Source organism: Alligator sinensis, unplaced genomic scaffold (genome assembly GCF_000455745.1).
Source record: "Alligator sinensis unplaced genomic scaffold, ASM45574v1 scaffold528_1, whole genome shotgun sequence".
Lineage (NCBI taxonomy): Eukaryota > Metazoa > Chordata > Crocodylia > Alligatoridae > Alligator > Alligator sinensis.
This window is the reverse complement of record NW_005841846.1, coordinates 5,342,564-5,363,843: the sequence shown is the minus strand read 5'-3', so window position 1 is coordinate 5,363,843 and position 21,280 is coordinate 5,342,564. Positions and strand designations below refer to the sequence as shown.

Genomic DNA, 21,280 nt, shown 5'->3' with positions numbered 1-21,280 from the left:
TCCTTCTTAAAATTGTCATGAACCCCACTATAATATGAGGTTTTTATGGCACGTCATGCTGGTTTTATTGTGTTTGTTAATTGAGATGGCATATGTAGTCTTGTTGAAAAGGCAATGTTATGCTGTATTAATCTACATTGCTTTTATCACTGTATGGATTACATTATTCTGCCTGTACATACTTTTCTAATTTTGGACATGGTTTAGTCAAAGGAACTGAGGGATGCATACTTAAGGAAAGAAAGTAGATGAAACTGCTAAGTATCTCTTGCCATTGCATTAATACAGCAAGAATAATTTTTGCTCCAAAACACAGGATGGGCACCCAAGACATTGCAGGTAATTGTGCAGTTAGTTGTGTAATACCTGTAATGCCGTAGAGGGGGCATAGGAGATGATCAGGGTCTTTTGATTAGCTCATGCTTTGGGACAGTCCAGGTCCCCAGCAGTCAGGATTAGCAGGATCAGCGGGAAGGGTGATCTCTGGAAATACTGACAGGACTCTGAGGGGCTAGATGGTAGCCAGATGAGAGGATAAGAATCTTATTTGTCTCTTTGTTCTGTCTTCAAACTATGCAGTCAGTTTAATGTATAAAAGATGCGAGTAATGAAACTGCAATCTAACATTCTTGCAAACTACTTAAATGCACAAGTTTATTAAATAATATTCTGTCTAAATGGTGTGATTTATTCAAGAGGCCAACAAAATTTGATTGTTTTACGGGGACTATCTTTTAATGAAGTGCAACAGAACAGCACACCATACGTTTAAAGATATTCTGAGAATCGAAGTTACCAGGTTAGAGTGATTTCTTGTTCAGTTTTCACCAAATTACACAAAAAAGAGCTTTCTTTTACTTCTCTCCATAGGACTGCTGGCTCTCAAAAGCACAGACAGCAAAGACTGTGCTCTAGGAGAAAGCATCTTTCTGGTGACCTAGTAGATAGGGTGGCATCCTCTCTAATAATCAAGGATCAGTTAAAAAAAAAAAAAAAAAAATAACAACCCCAAATTCACATTTTCCATGATTAAAATGAACTACTACTAATATATAGATACACATATAATGATGTTTCATTTTAATAATGGAAAAATGTGGATGTAGGGTTATTTTTTTTAACCAAAAATTGGGGATTTTTAAATCTGAGAAAACCAGGATCCCTGCTAATAATATATAGATTCAAGATTTCACTAGTGTCAACACAGAGCTCTTTTTCATATATGGGCAAGTCCCAACACGGGTATTGAGCACTGTGTTTGTCAATTCTGTGAGAGAATGCATGTAAAAAAATGTAAATACACACTTTCAGTTGCTATTCCCCAATACACGTGTAGCAGAAATATGAATTAGAAAGGAGTGGTTAGAAATCTTAGTTATAGAGACAAAATTGAAGTGCTCACAATGAAAGCTCTCATCAATCTCACTTTGCTCCTTGAATACAGGAGCAACAAGCAGATGGAGCGTATTAAATTGTCTAAAGCTGCTGACTGATGATATTCAAGTGTCCCTTTATGGAAGAGAGACCAGATACTTAAAAGGGGATTTACACAATGATATTTAAAGTTTACCTTCACAATAACCTAAAAAGCCTTTTATGTGGGGCTACTTATGTTTTATGTAGTCTATATTCTACACTCAACAGCTCTGTGTTAATCTATGACCAATATCACATTCAAAATTGACTGGGTCAAACTGAAGCATTTACCTGTATATACTGACATCTGCCCATTTAAAAAAAAATTAGTAGGAAAAGAAATATTTTAACATTCTTTTCTTGCAGAACTTTTTTCAAGTCATGTCAAAATATTGAGAATGAACCCATAATCAGTTTCAAAATATGAACAGTCCTTTGGTTGCATGTATACTTTATAACTGATCTGCCATATTGGGAGATCTAGGTTAGATTGTCTCCCAACCTTGGGAGACCAAGGTTTCTATCCACACAGTTCTTTAGAAGAGACTTTCATTTCTGAAAGTCCTGTCTCTATCTTGGACTGATTAAAAAGCAATTCCCTCCTTGCTTGTCTTTTCTCATACTCTGACCCATTTTTAAAGCCTAATCTCCACAGTTCCCATCATTATATCTGGATAGGACTGGAGAAAAATAGAGCCAGATGCAGGGTTTTGGAGGGAACAGTTTCATGGCACAATGCAAATTAGGCCTGCAATATTGTGGCAACACAGTTCCACTGGATCCAAGGCATGGATTCAATGAAACTCTGCTTGAATTCCTGGCAGACTGCCGGTGCTTCCAGGGGTCCCTGTCTTGAGGTAATACAATTGTGGGTCTACCTCAGAGCTGGGGACTCTGGAAGCTGTAAGTCTCCATATCTGGTGGTTAGGGCATTTTCTTGAAGAATAGGTGATAAGTTTTTGCATTTTCTTCAGGTATAAAGGGCCTATAACCCAGGTCTCCCACTTCTTGGGCAACTTTGCTAAATGCTAGGCTGATATGCAAATACTGTGTCCTTTCCACGCCCAAGAGTGATTGGAGAATGCTGTGCTGGATTGATAGTGAATTCAATGCTACTGTCAGGTAGGTGCTTCCCAGTGGAGTGAGCATTATGCACCCCCAAGTCGGAGGCCCAAGTTCTGAGGAAGAATTGAAGTTCGTACACAGCTCTATGGGCCACCATTTCCTATTGGCTGGATTGCCTCGCTACTTTTTACACTAATGGCGGTAATGCAAATCATAAAATAAAACGTTTTCTGATCTCTGTTAACTACCCAAATCTTGCTCAGCTCTCAGGAATGGAAACAGGAGAGTTTACTGCATAGACTGCTTACTAATTTGGGTTGCATTCAACCTTGTTCAGGACTTACGCTCTGCCAATTCTCCCTCAGATCTTTGTCTGTGATTTAAAAACCAATGCTGGGCCCCGACTCTTCTTTTTGAACCTCTACTAAGGGTTATCTTGTAACTTGTAACAAACTTACAAATGGCTGAAATGAGATATCATTTGTTTTGCAGCATGTATAATGCTAATTTTAAATGATAAAGCTAATTAGAAGTAATTTATGCTTAAAAATTAGCAATTCCTCAACGTAAAGAGGTCGAAACAACTAGTGAAACATCAAAATGCCACTTTGAGTTGGATAAGGATTTTTAACTCCATTTTGTACCTGCAGAAGCACAAAGCAAGACAAGCTCAAGCATATACCAGGCAGCATTAGAGTTGGAACCTAGGAGACCTGGTGTGACTAGGACTTGTAGACATTTAACATTCCTAACTTCCAGTCCATGGCTTAGTTAACAGGACTATGCTGCCTCCCAGTAAGAAAACCTTTGTTTCAAAACTACAGTGTCCCAGGTACACATTCAAAAATGTTGAAAACTGCACACCTAATTTATATGTAAAGTTATTGCTGTTATGTTTAAATTGTGCATGTTTATGCTAGGGAATTTAGCATGCCAATTAGGTGCATAGTTGTGCTTGCATGGTTTTGGAAATTAGAATGGAAGTCCACATCAAGCTGTGTGTAGCATCTTTTTTAAGTTGCATATTATCACGCGACGCAACATAGGAATTGATTCTTCTAAAGTGGGAGTAGGAGGTATGCCTTAATCTGTTTCTCATCAAGCAATAGTAGAGGCTCCCTACTACTCAGTTTCTGGGCTGCCTGTGTTTTAAGCATCTCCATTCAATGACAGAGGAAGTGACAACTCTGGGACTTGCTCCTTCAGTGGGAAGCAGGAAGTCCAGCAGTGAAACATTACCCATTAGAAAAACCTGAATGCCTTTAGCAAAGAACACAAAAACCCAACCATCTGAAAGAGAGACCAACATAAAATCAAGCCCCCCTCTGCAAATCTATCCTGCAAACAATGATAAGTGATCTCAGACAAAGCATATCAAAGGGCAAGATACAGTAAAATATTTGGTCTTAACAAAAATGTACAACCTACAAACTGTGCTTTAATATAGAATGGTCTCTTGATTGAGAGCACCTAATATGAGCCAAATACGTACAAGCTCTAAATAATTTGACCTTTAGGTTAAACAAAATAAATGCAATTATGGATGGTTATGAAGAGGAAGGCTGAACAGAATGACAGTTTAGAATAGATGCATTTGGAGAAATCATGGTTTCAAGTTAGTGCACACCACATTACTATAGCAACAAAATATTTTGAAAAGAACAGCAACAAAATATTTTGAAAAGAGCATGCATTAAAGAGAAAAAAACCAAAGCACTAGAACTTAGCATTACAAAAACTACAGTAAATGCAATGAATTCTAGTAGCCAAAACTCTAGAAAGTATCATTTAAATAAACTAGAAAATGCTTTGAAACAAGAGGAGCCATTTAGAAACTGAAAACCAGGCTGAATTGCATAAAGAACTTTGTCATTTTTGACACTTTTTATAACACCGGAAACACGGCAGAGATGCAAACACCAACAGAATGATAACAACATATTGCACACACAGACCTTCGTACTGGTTTTGCTCAAACACTTCTGAAATTTGACAGTATCAGAAGGAGAACAAGCCTTGGCATATTGATAATATTCAAACATATCTGATCAAAGCAAAGAACAGAGGGACTACACGCTAAGCTCCTTATGCTAGGGGATGCTGGCACCACACACTGGGCATTGAGTACCATACCCTGTGTGAATGGCTGTGACCTCTGACAGGTGAGTTGTAGGACCTCTTAGTCATCACAGGGCTACGAGGAGGCTTACCCAAAACATTTATCTCTCTTTTTAAATCAGCCTGGAAAAACCGTAAACATTTTGTCAGTTCAGAGTTTAAGAACAAAGCTTGACAGGAGTTTTCTGTTGCTTCATTCATGCATGCAAATAAGACATGCTAATTTTTAAATTAAAAACCTTTGTGTGTTAGAGCACAAAGAATGAGCTGCTCTGTTAAGTTTATCACACTTTCACAGTTGCTATTGAATCCTTTCCAATGTTGCTTAGTTGTTCTGTCAGATGTACTGACATTTAGAGTTACAATTTGCAAGATTATTCACCCACAATCCATGTGGGGATAAAGAGCTTTCACTGCAAATTTACATGCTGAAGTATCTCAATTAATAATGTAGAAAGCTCAAAGGCACAGAATAGAAAGTTTAGCTACCTGGGAAATGCTAGCTACTGATACTGTATCTCTTTGGCATTGAACAGAAAACGCTACGCAGATCTGGCCTGTTTTTAAGTGCATATTCAAGTTGTTGGATAAAGGAAAAGTTTTCAGTTAACCTAGTACCTTTGTGAATAAACTCTCAAAGATAGACGTTTGATAGAAATCAGAACTTGCCAGAGGAGAGGAACCTGAAGAAAATAAGAATTCTTTGTAGAAGAATGGTGGAGTGTTTTCATTTGAAACTGTGTTGTTCTTTGGACTCTGTGTCTGCAGTTACAATGCTTTACAATGTGCCCTGAGTGAAGAACAGGAATTGCCTAGAAACTGGAAGAATGCTAACAAATCAATATATTCAATAAGGCCAATAAAAACTTCTAAATGGGGGTTCAGGAGACAGTAAAATTCCACAAGTTTTTCCTTTCTTGATGTTTGTTCTGAAGTCTTCCTTCAGAGACTAGGGTTTTCTTCACCATGGTAGAATTAAACACTTGACCACCAAAGCCCTATGCCTGTCAGGAGATTTGCTGGTGCCATGGCTGAATCAGTTTGTAACTGTACAGGCATCCCAGAAATGCAGGCACATACCTGCAGTGGTTCAGGCTAAAAGCCGGGGAGTGCTAGAGCAGCCCTCCCTTCCCTTCCATAATGCTGAGTTAACAAGCGGTGTGGCCAGGTCCTGGCAGGATGCTCTGATTAGGGAGGGGTTTCCCCCCATCCATCACTCCCCTGCTGACCAGCCCAGCATGGAATTGATAACACAGTGTTTATTATCCCTAACTCAGTGTTTATCACCCCATTAAGAAAACAACAGAGGGACATTACCAGCTACCTGTTGATTCTGCCTTTGTCCCGTTTGCCACAGCATGGACTGTAGCCAGTATGTGGTCTCCAAGTTAATGCTGGGAGGTGTCTGTGTAAGGCAGAGGGGACGGGGCAAGTCCTGCTTAGCAGGGAGTGGGGAGGGGAGTGGGGCAGAGCAGGGTGAATCCAGGCAGATGCCTGCAGTCTCTGCTGAGCTCCAGCCAAGGAGCAGAGAGGAGGTCAGCTCTGCTGTGGAGCAGAGAGCCCCACCCAGCCCAGAGAACATACTGGGATGCTGGGGGAGTCTGGTTTAACTTAAACCAGCAAGGGGTCTGGGACTGACACTGCATAAATAATTTGGGTCAAACCAGTTTAAGTCTGATATACTACATTCAACCAGATTTATCTCAGATCAGTTTCGGCCATTTTCAAACTGGTTTATGTGCACTTATCTGTTCTGTTACAGGTTTAAACCAGTTTCTGATTACTTAAACCGGTTGAAGTGTAATGTCTGTACCTAACCTCTCTGCAAGTTGGCTAAGCGATAGTGACTGACAGCATTAAACAGATGTTAAATCTTTTCTATGTTGAACACTTCCTCACTTGTTGTATTTTAGTTCTGAAAATGCTCCCTGTTTTTTACCATAATTAGTTGTTATGAAACTTAGTTCTCTAACCCCCAGTACAGGTGCCTGTTCAGTATTAGGAATTAGGGCTGTGCAAAGCTTCGGTCGTTGATTCAATTTGCTGGAGATACAGACCGATTTGGTGGCTGAATCTCTGAATCTGAATCAAATCAGGAGACCCTTTAATCTCTCCGAATCAAATTGGAACCCTCCAAATTGATTCGGAAAGATTTGGCAATTCAAACATAGACACAGCTTGAAGTGTTTTTCTGCATACCTCAAGGTACCAGGTGGCTCGTGAATGCTGTGATGGTTCACAGGAGCCAGATACATAATACCTGAATTTACAGTAATCTGTCTCTGATCTGGCAGTACATCTACCCATTTTTTTGCTGCTAGACCCAGCACTGCCTGTTCAGGAGTGACAGGAAGTGGTGTATGGAGCTAGAAGCCCTGATCAAAACTCTTTCCATTGATTTCACCGGGGTTTGGATCAGGCTTTTAGTGATCACGTTTATGGAGGAAATTGCTTGCTAGACTTCAAAGACAATCTACAGCTAGAATAGGCAGAAAACAAGGACAGTCCAGCAAAAATGGAAAATTAAGAATTGTAGAAAAAATTGCATAACCAGAAATTGCCCTGTGAAAATATTCCTTTGATGAAATATTCCTTTGATGAAAATTTACGCTTCTAACCCTCCACCACATATAATGAATAGCAACAAAATGGGGAACAAGAGGATTTGAAGGGTCACCCAGAAAGTGTCAAAGACTCCCTGCCAGTCAGTAAGGCTATCTGAATTTTGATTGCTTTGCTCAAGAATAATTGAAAAGCCTCCATTTATAGACTGTGAGTACCCTGGCAATTATTTAGAATTACCAAACCAGAATATAATATAATTAGTTCACTCCTTCCTGCAAGATGCAGTGAATGTTTAAATATTATTAACCCCAAACAATGCCACTGCTATAACACTTCAACTCCTTTTAAAAGGCTGAAATGGATGGACCCCGTTTCATGCTCTCAAAGTATTAAATCATGGCTATTTTTGACCAGAGGTAGGAAGGTATTTCTGAGAGCTGGAGTCTTCATGGCAAACACCCAGCATGTTGTTCTTCTCTGTTATATTGAGAGGAAGCAACATCAGTTTCTCTTCTAACTGAAACTGGTAGTTCATGTTGGGGAGAAAAGTGATCGTTCAGTATGAAATTATATGAACAATATGAAACTCATCTCTTTTTCCAATGAAAGGGATTAAAATGGAAGATTTTAAATCTTATATACAATCAATTCCTTGCTTGTTAAACATTAATACATTATTTGTCAACTCAACTATTGTCACACGTATACACTTTTGCTATTGTGCCATAATTTAGCTTGAGAACTTTGCTTCAACAGTCTCTCTGCTTGGCCAGCCCTTAGCATGTTTAATTATAATATTTTTTTTCTTTTTTCTTCTTAAATCAAATGTAATGCTAATGAAAGTTAAACTGCTTTGGAGGCTATGACTCTCTGTTTACCCACTAAACAGCTCAGAAGCAAGAGGCACCATTCCAGGCTTCATGTGTCTGTGCTTCCTTGTCACAGAGCTGCATCTGTGACCTGGAAGGATGGCTAGGGAAGAGATGTAATTCACTCTACACATTTGCTCAGTCAGTAGGGACCAGGACCAATAGCACAAGTGCTAGCAATGGGCAACAAGAGCGCTAGTAGTTATTGAAGTCCCTTAGCGACTTGGCTGATGCTACACATTTCTTTAACAATATCTGGCAACAGCTTATTGACCTAGCAACCTAGCACCTGGTACAACCCCCACTAATGAACAGAAAACCTCTGAATGAATTCAGTGGCAGACAGATCAGATCTGGAGTCTAGAGATTAAAAAAAAATTCCCAATCCTATTATCTATCCCTCCCCAAACTATCCAGCCCTTTCATGATGGGGATGTTTAAATTTACAGTTACTATATTAGCATTAGTAACTGAGAAAATATACTTTAAATCATTAAAATAGAGCATTCTAAATATTAATCCTTCCACTTGTCATGCGTTCATAAAGACATGCAGCAATTCACAGCTGGCAGGTGCAGTTACCTTTAGTTTTGGTGAATTTATTTCCTGTCGGTATGAGAGTTTGGAAAGGAGAGGAGGTGAGGAGGGAACTGCAGATTGGAAAGATGTGGACACAGACTGAGAGGCTGATGCTTTGGCAGAGTGAAATGGAGGACTAGAAGGAAGGTGTAAAGGAGAAGCAGAAGACCCTTGTGTCCCCGAAGAAAGTGGGGCTGGCTTAAACATTTAAAGAAAACAAGTAGTCATGCAGTGTACCCATCAGTGAAAGACATATAGTGCAAAGAGAGTAGTGATACACCACTAATTAGCAAAGGCAGAAAGACCCCTCTGACTGCTCTTCTCAGTATAATGCTGCCTTGGTTACAAGTCAGTAAATCTAACATTCTGGCACGAAATCTTGTATCAACGGTGGGTTTACCATTGGCTTCCATGACACTGCGATTTAGTCTTGAAAGCATCTTCTATTTATTTCTCACTACACCTTTGCCTTTAGACTTCCTAATTAAGAAATATGAATCTGGGCAAGACTGAAGTAAATACCTTGTACTTTCATAATTCTGCCCTTGAGGACCACCAGTGATTATGCAAGGCAATTGAAGTTGAAAGTGCTTAGCATCTCTGACAAGTGCTTAGCTTCTTGTGGGATCCCACCCTATGTGAAGTCTGTTAACTTAAAAAACCAATCCTTCAAATGTAGTATTTATAAGGGACTTTGCCAAGTAAAATTAAGTCCAAATGTTACAAAGTCAAGCTTTTACCATAACTAAAGGCCTAGACAACGCATGACACATTTAATGCTGCTTTAATTAGTTGTCGCACTGGTGTACAAAAAAATAGTAGTTACGCAACATATAATCTCACTCTAGTATCTGATGTTGAACTGGCCTGGGAAAAATCATGGTACCTCTGACAACAGACACTTAAATAAGTATGAAAATATCTGGGTCTCAACATCGGGGTTTAAACAACACATTCCCAAATGGTTTGTCTTGCTGACTACAGGTGTAAGGTACACTGAGAAGTAATACATGCACATGGACCCTTTTGTGACCCCTTTGTCCCTATGGGTTTATTGTTTGTCCCTCTCAGCATTGCCCCCTCTGCACGCCCTCCCTTCCCTGTCTTTTGAATTTAGATCACTCTATTTGATAGCCTGATCTGTGCATGTCCTTTCATAACATCTGATGAAGTGAACTCTTGCTTAAAAAAGCTTGTGAATCTCTCCTCTGTCTTTCTGCCTGACTTCAGACTGATTTTTACACATCCTTTCATAGCATTTGATGAAATACACTTTTGTTCATGACAGCTTGTGCACATGCATCATATTTAGTTATCCTATAAAGGTGCATACCTACCCTGTCATCTTCAGGCTAACTCAGCTAACTGCCTCTCTCTACTGGTGCAGGTGTTGTGTACCTGCGGCTTATTTTAGAGTAGCTGTTTGCTTACAGCAAACAAACTATTATCTGCTCCTCTAGCATCAAGGCACTGGAACTATGCCTACAACATGCAGCTACCCCCAAAAGAGCTGGTGGTTTGAGCCTGTTCACTTCAAATCCTGGTGTGATTTAAATCAGTGTAAATGTGTCATGTCTGGGCCCTAAGATTATTCATTTGCTGAAAACAGAATAAAAATATTTGTTCATAATTAAACATACCCACAAAGTTGAAATCCAAAAACTCCACCGTGAATATAAAACTAAGTATAAATATAATTAAAACAGAATCCCCTGATTTTTCCTTTTGCAGGTCAAGATAAGTCCAAAAAAGTGAATAAAGAGGATAAATAGTTCCAAACTAGATTGAAAAAATCCCCAACTTTTAACGAAATAAGCGTTCTAGTATCGTAAAGAGAGGAATGATTGTTAACACCATAATTTTTATATTGGCAACGTCCCTTCAAATAGCTACAACATAGCTTGGTCCCAGGGTTGGTGCAGTTTTTAAACCATGAGAGCAAGTTTAGAGGTCTGCAAAGACCTTCCAATAATTCTGTCTTGTTGAATAATTCTGTCTTGCTTCTGTTTATGATTATGCATAATAATTAGCACATATTATGCTAATTATTCAATTTATAGCACCTTTAACTGCTTGTACTGTCTGGCCAAACAAATTTTATGTAGGGAAAAAATCAGTTTCTAAAATGTTGCCTAGAAAGGCTGACAAGGAATTTTATATAATTTCTGAGTAGTATGAATTGATTTAGAGACATATTGTGGTATGTACCTGTTGGTTTGCATTAGGGGTAATACAGGGTGGTGTTGGCACAGAGAAAATTCTAGAAAGGCTCTTTTCCTCAGGAAGCATGTGTACAGTAGCCAAACCTAATCTGGTCCCTCATTATTAGTCATGTTCTTATGACCCTAATTAAACTATTACTAATCTAACTGGCCAAGTGACAAACAATAGTTGTAAATTGTAGACTCTGTGGCTGCTTATACATGTGCTCATTGGCGTTCAACGGGAACACATTGGAGCAGACTCGATTAATTGAGTCTGCTCTGTGTTCTAATTAAAACGTGTGGGGACTTAATACATGTGATGCTGCTGCAATTCTGTAGCATTCTAAAATGGCTGCAGGGTGCTTTAAGTGCCCCACAGCCATTTTTAAACATGCAGGGGCTTAATACACATGACAGTGAGGTGTTTTAATTAGAGTAGCTGTCCAGGCACCGCTGAACCACTTTAATTAAAACACACCCCCCCCACCTCTGAGCATGTGTATAGGCAGCCTCTGAGAAGAATGCTGATAGCACTGTGTTTTAGGGCTCCAATGCTGCCAAGTAATTCAAAGGGCAGTGAAACTGGGTCAGTGAAAAGCCTATATGTTCTACCTGTTGGGTCAGAACTGTTGTGATGGCAATTAACTAGCAGAGAAGGGCAAATAGGAGGAAAAAAAGGCACCTTGTAACTTTCAATGACCTTTCCTTCTATTTAAAAAAGACAAGAGATATTAGAGAAGAGTGGGAATTTATGCTCTAATACTGGTACCTTTTCCATTGTTAAGAATATAAGTTTTTAAAAAAAATACAAGATAATTAGAACACTGTGGGTGCAGCTACACATTCATTAATGTGCCTTAGATACTGCACATTTAGTTTAGTACTCACTTAAAGTATAACTAAATGTACAATACCTAGAGTTACTGTGCAGCAGTACTGGCATCTGATTATTTAGTGATGCTTACTGCGTATTAGTCTAATAACACTGCACAGTGGGCTATTAACATGGTTTGTGCTGTGACATGCTACTGCACAGTATTATTATGCTAATGTGCCGTAAGTGTCTCATGTAGACGCGCCCACTGTGTATGTGTATATATACACAAAATATATTATGAAAGACTAAATATAGTGGGAACTTAAATGCAAAAGCTAAAAGACATTGGTATACCTCTTTATTGATATTCGGTGAAATGTATTCTTCATAATGTATTGGAGTTGCTCGTTTAATTGTTACTGTAGAATTTAAACTATCATGTCTCGGGTCCTCCACTATATGCAGTCTTGATACTTGTCCTGCTACATCAGGGGCATACCTGTAGAAACCTGAATCTTGAAATTTTGGCTGACTCCTTTGGATTATTGACAGGAGCTCTTCACAGATTTCCTCTTCCTGTTCATCAACTGCAGCTAGCATTCTAAGTAAGGAGTCAACTTTAGGCATCTCAGAGACAGCAAAAGTAGTGCCCAGGATTCCACATATTTTTGTAGAATCTGATACATTTTTGTTTTCTCTGACAGCTGGAGATCCAATTATCTCTTTCAAATCTTTATATTTCTTTTCATCCAGCTTGATACCATTTGTAATAGGCTTATTCAATTTGTCATAAGATTGGGTTGCTAGAGGAAGTGATACAGAGGTAGATGTAGGAAAGGGCTGAGGAAGGGATTCAGGAGAGCTGAGAGAGACCTCTGCTGATGTAACTGGAAAAATGTGACTGTTCGTAAGTTGGCATATGGTATTACCTGGGGGCTTTGCTACAGACTGAGAAGCTGATAATGCCAAAGAGCTGAGTTCTTCTAAGTCATAAATAAAGTCGTCAGGAAAAGGTGGAGGAGTTGGGACAGATATGGTTGAAGGTAGAAAACCAACAGTCAGTGAGAGCAATTCATTAGTGACAGCCTGAAGATTCTCTTTAGTAGAGTCTGACCAAGGAGAGGAACAACACCTGGGAAGTGGGGATGATGCTTTGGAAGGCAACTTTAGAAATAAGAAAAAAAGGAAATTAAAAGAAAAAATGAAAATGACATTGGACTAAAATATGAGTGATTAAAGTAGTTCTCTACCATCTTCTGGCTTATAGGATACTATTTCAATATGCACAAATGTCTGAAATCATTAGTACATGAATCAGAGTAGTAGAAAAGACATTTGAAAAATGAAACTGTATCAGGTTCTGGCCTGGGGCTTAAATGTCAAACATCAAGACATATCTGAATCACTGAGTTCATGAAGGGAGTTAAAATTTGATCCACTAGAGTTATGTTATTTACTGCTCTATGTTAGTAAGCCTGTCACAAGTTGTTCAATCATACGATCAAGATTGCTGTCATTCTTTCAAACTGTAACTATTATTTTGAGAACAGAGGTACTGCTGGAAGCACCTACCTCATTTTAGGTGCCATTAAATACTAACATAAATAAAATAAACTGGACGATGTCTAATTGTAATATGATCACTATTTTCTGCACTTTTCTGTGAGATGATCTTATAGAAACATCTTAAATACATTGCATACTTTTATTAAGGCATCAGTAGCTACACAGTGCATTTTTATTTAAAAAAGATGTCATTTTGAACAAGAAGATTGCATTTTGCATAAAGATACATAACACTCAAATCTGACTGAATGTAGACTTTTAAAATGATAACAGCACAGTACAGAACAATATATCTTGAATACCAGTACATATTATTGATTGAAGTATCCTTCTGGTAAAATAAATGTCCTTTTGTAAGAATGACAGACTTGAGAGTCAAACGTACACCACATCTGTAGATATCCATTGCTTCAGTAAATACTGAAAATGTATTTGTGTGACTATTAATCCTCCAAATTTAACTTGAATTAAAATTTTTTTTATTTCATTGTTAAAATCATCAAAAACAATTCTAGACTGCATCTCTTTGCATGTTTTAGGCTATCCAGCTACTTTGCATTTTAAGTAGTATTGTAGAAACAGAAAAAGGTTAAATTTCTGAATATCATAGCATGGACAGAAGAGGAAAAAATACTTACCTTGTATTGAAGTTCTTAAGGTAGATAGCTTTATTTTGGAGAAGTTAGACAAACTTTAGTAAGGACTTCCTGATACCAAACTCTCTTGCCAAATTTAACAGAGTTTTGAATACCTTCTTGTTACTACGTGTGAGGGAGATTGACTTTAGAAGTTTTAGTGCAGTGTTAATTTTTCATGTATGGGAGTGCAGCCATTGCTGCAGAAATTCTCTTTGTCACATGAAACGTCATGGATTTTTTTTCTTTTAGAAAGCAGATATCCACTAATATGCATGTCTGTTGACACCTGTTCTAGGTTCTGACTCTAGGGCCTGACTTTCCACATTGTCATAGTTGCATGCTGCTTTTATTCAGAGGTATCTACACTGACATCATCATAAATATTGGTGTAATGGAGTGGAAAATAAGGCCCATGAGCTCTTACTATTATGTCAAAAAACTTATTTAATTTCTCCAGAAACCTGGCATTCTCTGTTTCTCTGTATCTTCAGAAATTTAGCCAATTCTGGTTACTGCTTCTCTTTAATGGAGTGAGAAGGAAGAAAAAAAAAACATATGGCATCTTGTATCTGTCTAATCAAAGAGGCAGATGCTTAACTGATCTAAATCATCGTAGTTTCATTGGTGGTGTTATGATAATTTACACAAATTGAGAATCTATCCTGTGGCATTTTTAGTTTTCTAAAGTAACCAAGAAAATTTGGGCTATCCAGTGAGTTATCTAGAGAAATATAAAGGACAGACTTTCTATATTCTTTTTGCAGCTTCTGGAGACGGAGACTCTCCTACACTTCTTTCAGATTCATTCTCTTTCTCCAGGTTTTTAGCTTTTCAGTAATGGAGACTGTGAAATACCTAAATGTTAAAGAACCCCTGAGTGATTTTAACTTGAGAGTGAGTTCCATTGGAAACTATATGTTTTGAAGCAACAGCCCAGGTCTCAGTGGAATAATCAGAATTGTAGCCGTAAGGCTATATAATACAGAGTTGAACCAATGGGGAGTGTAGGATGGCAAGCTACTGTTGAACTTGCTGTTTAGGGGTGTGCAAAGCTTCAGTCTACAATTCAATTCGGAGAAGATTCAGAGGCCGAATCATGGAATCTGAATCGGATCAGGAGAAGAAAAAAACCCCTCCAAATTGATTCAGAAAAGATTTGGAGATTAAGAAGGCAGTCTTTCAGGGGAACAGAAACTGAGAAGAGGGAAGAGAAGCAGGGTGGGGAAAGACTGACATCTGTAGCTGGGCAGTGACTCTGATCTTTCCCTGAGTCCTCTTCCAATCACAGTGCTGTGGGGGAGGGATGTAGAAACAGCACATAAGCCTTTGTCTGCAGCCTTTCTGTGCCTTTTGTGAACTGTTTCTGCCTGAGCAACAGCATCTGAAAGGAACTGGTCAGTCTCCTGATATTTTTTGTTTTTGGAAAGGATTGGATATAGCTTACTTACTAGAATCCCTCTACTTATCCCTATCCAATCCATTTCTTTCAATTTATATTTGTTCTTGTTTTTTCCCCCCCACACTTCTTAAAAAGAAAGCTGTGTTTTCCTTGGCAGTGAAACCCCTGCACCTTTCTCCTTGAAACTTGGCAGCCCTCAAGGCCTCAGAAGGGGCTACCATCCCTGCTATTTTCATCCAAATCTGCCTTAACACACACACACACGGCACAAGTTTAGCTTTTAGCCATTTGAGGTACAGTTTCCCAGAAACCCCTGCCCCTATCTCCTTGGACCTTTGCATGCTTTGTGCCCTCAGAAGGGGCTACCATCCCAGAAATTTTTATCCAAATCAGTCAAAAAATGACAGTTTTAGGTATTTCAGTGATTCCCCAGTATAGTCTATGACCAAATCTCCGAATTTCCCCGAATCAGCACTGAATCTTCCTAAGTTGATTCGACCGAATCAATTTGGGACAGTGATCTGAATCTCCAAATTGAATCACTGTCCTCTGAATTGGCTGAATCTGAATTGAATACTTCCCTATTCGCACAGGCTTATCGCTGTTACTTCTTTCCCAAAATTCTTATTGGGTGGTAAATCTAACAGCTGACATCCTTTTGTGTACATGTTTGAAGGGCAGGAAACATTTGTTCCAGTGAACCTTGCATTTGATGCTATCATCCTTAGGCACAAAATTGAAGTCACAGTTACCCACCAAGGATACCTTTTGGCAAAAGTTAGAATTATTTAAACACAGAAGTGAAACTTTTATATTTCAACCTGCTAAATTAGCACCAACATGTGAATAATTATACAGTATTACAAATAGAAATGAGGTAAAATGTTATTCTGATAACAGTGAAACAAATAGAGACCACAACTAAACAAACAAAGTTTATAGACTACATACATACATAAACAGAACATGCTAAAGAGATAAGATAGGAAAAAATGAAAATTTTAATTTTTCTCTCCCCTTGACATTCAGAAGTTTTAGGCTGGTAACTCTCATTAATGCTAACTGAAGTCGCAGAGAAAAATCTCCATGTACCTGTCATTATTTAAAAAGCTCCATACCCAGCAAATCTTTGAGAGGGTTATTATATTAGCTATCAGCTTGATCAGAATGAGCTCAACACCAAAAAGATAGAATCACCTGAAGTAGAAATCACCTTTCTCTCACCAACATGATTTGTGCTGGCTGTATAGACTAGGAAGGAAAGGGGTTCAAGACACTTCTGAAACATTTGTGTGCGCTCCATTAAATATGATAAACTGTAAAGAATGCCATTTCAGGTGGTAGCCATATATAGATCTGAACCTAAACTGTTCTGTAACTTGACAACATCTGCATACTTATAGCATTATATAAATGCTATTATGTTGCACTATCATCTTGGGGAGTGCACACTTTGAAGAGAGTTTCCTTTCAGGAGTGCAGGTAGCAGAAAGAAGGAAAGCCACAGAAGAACTTAATGGCTATTGCATGACCTAATGCATCTTTGTAAGCAAGGATGGACTAAGAAAGCACAAGGCCAGTTATGTCCCTGTGGAAACAACTCTTTTAGAACTCTTCTGGGCTTCATCAGGACAAGATGTTCATGTTCCAATGTCAAAGTTAACTGAACATAACCCTTAATGTTTAAATCCTGTTCAATATTGCTGAACAAGTATTATCGTGGTGGGCTTGACTGTCAGTCCAACTCTTTGCCTGTCCCTGCCCATGAAATAATAGTCAATAAAAAAAGAACAGGAATTTATGAAGGGTATTTATGCTATTATTGGAAATGAAACTTTTATGTGTTTTTTACGCTTTTAATTTTATTACTATAGTGAAAGCAAGAGAGTCTTAAATGCCACAGCGTATAGTAAAATATCTATAAACGAAAGTTAATGCAATGAAAATTCAGTGACACTGCTTTATATCGTCAGGAAAAAAAGATTTAAGATGATTTTTTTTTTTTTTTACTTTTTAACCATGCATATTAAACTCTTTACTGATGATCTTACCAAAGACTTACAAGATTGTATTAAGTAATATTTTCTAGATATGGTGGGGAAAAATCTTTCTTACCTTAGTTGAACTTAAATGGTGTACTCTGTCACTAGAATAGCTTTGGGATATTGGAGGATCAGGGTAGTCATCAACACCTTTCAAGGCATTCTTTTTGATGACTTCTACATAGGAAACAGGGAAGATGCCTTGTCTGTTGGTTCCTGGTATTTTACCTTCATACCAGTTTTGATCAACTCGTTTAAGAAGAATTACTCTGTCTCCCTGTAATGCATTATGAAAATTCATTATCAGTGAACAAGGGATAACTTTATTTTGAATATTTTAGTAACTCAGAACATGGCAATATTTTCACCTGGTGATTCTTTGTGAACACTCAGAGTCATGATAATCTCCCGCATGTTCTCATTCCCCTCACATTTTCCCCAATAACCTTACTAAAGGATGATTCCCATTCCAGTAGAAGTGGACTAGATGGTGGTACCATTCTAATATCAGATATTGGCCTTGAAGGTATATTCTAGCCCCATTTTTCTATGTATTCTAGTCCTCTACTACATGCCTGGCCTGATGTCTTCCTACAACAAGTAACAATAATCATTATTGCACTCAATGTAAAAGTCTTGCAGATGTTGTGTGCTTTATTTTATTTTATTTTTTAAATTAGCAAACTTGAAAGTTAAAAAAGGAAAACACAATCCATGGTATTGCAAAATCTACAGTGTTGCCAAGTCTCATGATTTTTGGCATTGCTCTTAAAGTCTGCACATTGGGAATATGAAAAACTTAACTCTTTCTTCTAAATATATATATACACATTTGTGGAATGTAAATGTGTGCAAATGTGAAAAACGTAGCTCTTTCCATATATATAAAACAAACAAACAAATAAATAAATAAATGAATAAAAGGAAAGAGCTAAGCTTTTTACATTCCCAAAGCATTGATGTGGTGGCAAGGACCATGCACACCCTCTCAAACCCCTGAGAGCCCTATCTAATCTGGACAGAAAAGGGCAGAGAGCACTGGGGGAGCAGGGTAACTCACTAGCAATGTGGAGCAAGCCCAGATTGGTGCAATGTGTGGTGCCTCAACCAGGCTTGGTGGTATTTGGCTGATGATGCCAGCCACAGACACCGCCGTGGGAAATTTAAAAGGCACAGATGGTGCCGAAGTGGAGAGGAAGGCTGGAAGGCAACACCAGGCAAACTGAGCCCATGGGCAGGGGATGTTGTGGGGTGCCAAAGCTGTGGGGCACCAAACCACCTGGGTCCCCACTAAAATAGGGCCAGGAAAAGACAGGGAGCCACTATCTGACTCCCTGCTCTCCCTCAGCAGCCTCGCTACCACCAAAAAGGGAGGCTGAGAAGGGAAATCACCTGAGGGGTTTGTTTGAGCCTCTCACAGGCAGCCCCTTTCTTGTTTTCTTTTCCTTTAGATTTTATTTATTTATTTATTTATTTATTTTGAAAGACCCATTGGGTCAACCAATAAGGGCTCTTTCCCAGGAGGGGAAAGCCCAATGCAGGGTGCCCTGAGCTTAGAGTGAGGACAGGCGGTGAAGAGGACACCAGGTACACCCTCACCGAGGGATTGGACAATGGATTTCTAGTCAGTGACAGACAAATGGGGCCAGACTGCTGAAGCAGCTATTACAGGCTGTAATGTATTGACATTAACAGTTGGCAAGTGGATTAAATGTAGGGAAGGTGGAGCCCCAAGTCAGCCACAACCGGACTGTGAGTACCCCAACAGGGGACCAGCTATTACATCACTGAACCCTTCCTTTTCTGGTACCATCAAGGCATGGCAGATGAGTTGAGGAAGGGCCCTGCTCAGGGTACTCACGTGTTCATTTACCAGCTAAGTGGCAGCTTGACAGTAGACTTTAAGAACACCAAAAATCACGAGAGATGGCAATACTGAATCTCTTGCTACCTATAACAGCTGGTATTGTTTAATGCACAGTATGTTACAAACTTCAAAAGGAATTCCTAACAAAGAGGAAAAGACACAATAGCTGTATTTTCACTGACAGAGCATACCCAATCTCTCAATCTCTGATTAAAAATAGTTATGTTTCATTGTTTACAGGCAGCCTAGAAACTGGCTATAAAAAAAAGAAGAAAGAAAGAAGCACTCCCCTCAAACATTTCTCCTATTAAATTCTATCAGTGCCCACTTGTTTTATATGACATACATCTTATCATGCCTGATACAAAGACAAAGTCTTTTCCTTTTCATTTCCTATAATTTGGATAATCTGCTTTAGATTGATGTAATTTTATTTCTGTTCGTGATTTTGTGGCTACCATAAAAGGATCTCTAGTTGAAAAAATAAAACAAACAAATGCCGGTTAGTCCTTCATCACAACTAGGCTGTCAGGAGAGAGAAGTACAAAGCCCAGCAGCAAGAAATGTGTATTCTGAAAATGCTTATAAAATATACATATTCACATTTAAAAATAATCCTTTAGTTCCTCTCCATGAGTTTAGGGCTTTCTAAACACAATGTGGGACTGAGCCACTGAGAATAAAGTCAATAGAAAGACTCACATATTCACTTGGGTATAGGGGCAGCTCTGAATCACTATCAAGAAGGTCATGTTTTGGATTCATTTTCCGAAGAAGAGCAGATCACTGAGTTCCTTTGTACCAAACTATCTGCCACCATCCTTTTAGCAATTGCCCTAATTGAAATCTTGCATATCACCACTATAAAATCTTTTTTTTAGCTTTTCTAGTCTTAATGGTGACCATTTTCAAGCCTGGATAATGAATTTTAGGCATCTGAAAAAATGACTCGTTTTCAGACTACTTCAGCTTCCAAGAACTTAGTAGGGGTTGTGATGTGTAACATCCCTGAACATTGATATCCTCTATTTAACTGGCTGATAATGGATTTAGGTACCAGAGTTTGATAATAATTTGTCTGTATTCTTTTTATGTGGATTAGATTTTACACAGATAGTCTTTTCATTTCCATTATATTGCAAGCATTATTTTATGTATGAATTATGATTTTTCCTCAGTATATTTTTCATGATAAACAGTTAAGTCTTGGTTACATACATTAAGATTCAGCATATAACTAATTAATTCAGTGATTAACATTTTAATCTCTCTATGCCTAATTAGGGATTATTCAGTAAAATGGTTAGTTCTATAGATTTATATTTAAGGAGACTGAATAAATATGCTGATACATAACACATAAGAATTAGACAGAAAAATGTAAATGTTAATTCTTTTAGAAACTTGCATGAGATATCTTGCAACCACAAAAATAGATTCCAAGTGATAATACAAGTCTGTATTCCAGCAGAAGACATTACTCACAACATCCAACAATGCTTGACAACAATGCATGATTCTCTGGTACAGAATAATTCAGGGCTGTCTAACTGGTAGCCCATGAGCATTTAATAAATGATTTGCAGGCCCCATGGATACCTTTCCTGCTGCTCCCCAACTGGGGGAGGGCCTGGGGGGTTTTGTGCCACCTGTGCAGTCCACATAGCAGGGAGTCTGTGTGCTGTGTGCTGCCAGCACAGGCAAAACAGCAAACGGTGTAGGACTGTGTGCTGTTAACTCACCCTAGCAGCACACGACACAAGGGCTACTGGTTGCCAGTGCAGCCCTTGCTGGCACAGCCCATGCAGTAGGCAGGTTGCCCCAGCAGCATATAGTCAGCAGTGTGCCATGCTAAAGTTGGACAGACCTGGGATAATTATTTAATATATTGCTTTAAATGATGTCCACAGATGAGCAGATAGAGAATGTTAAAAAATGTTATTATATCTATGGTGCATCTATGGTGCATCTATGGTGTTATTATATCTATGGTAAATCTATCTATTATATCTAAAGTGCCAATGGCACTTTATCGTGCATCAGCAGATGCATGACAAATAGGTCCAAGGAGGTGATACTTCCCCTCTATCGGGCGCTGGTCAGACCGCAGTTGGAGTACTGCGTGCAATTCTGGG

At 38.6% G+C, this 21,280-nt stretch overlaps 1 protein-coding gene across 16 annotated transcripts in view; it reads right to left on the bottom strand.

The window, feature by feature from the left end:
* Positions 1–21,280, bottom strand: part of SORBS2 (sorbin and SH3 domain containing 2) — a 434,751-nt gene that overhangs the window by 9,238 nt on the left and 404,233 nt on the right. For 10 of the 16 annotated variants that reach the window (XM_025207954.1, XM_025207890.1, XM_025207881.1 and 7 more), the window contains one exon: positions 17,352–17,555. The exons of 4 other annotated variants lie outside the window; for them this stretch is intronic. In XM_025207954.1, the coding sequence (XP_025063739.1) occupies positions 17,352–17,555 (204 nt within the window). Of the gene's footprint in view, positions 1–13,339; positions 13,620–17,351; positions 17,556–21,280 lie in introns of those variants that run through there. 2 more of the 16 variants (XM_025207910.1, XM_025207943.1) reach the window with 2 other exon arrangements.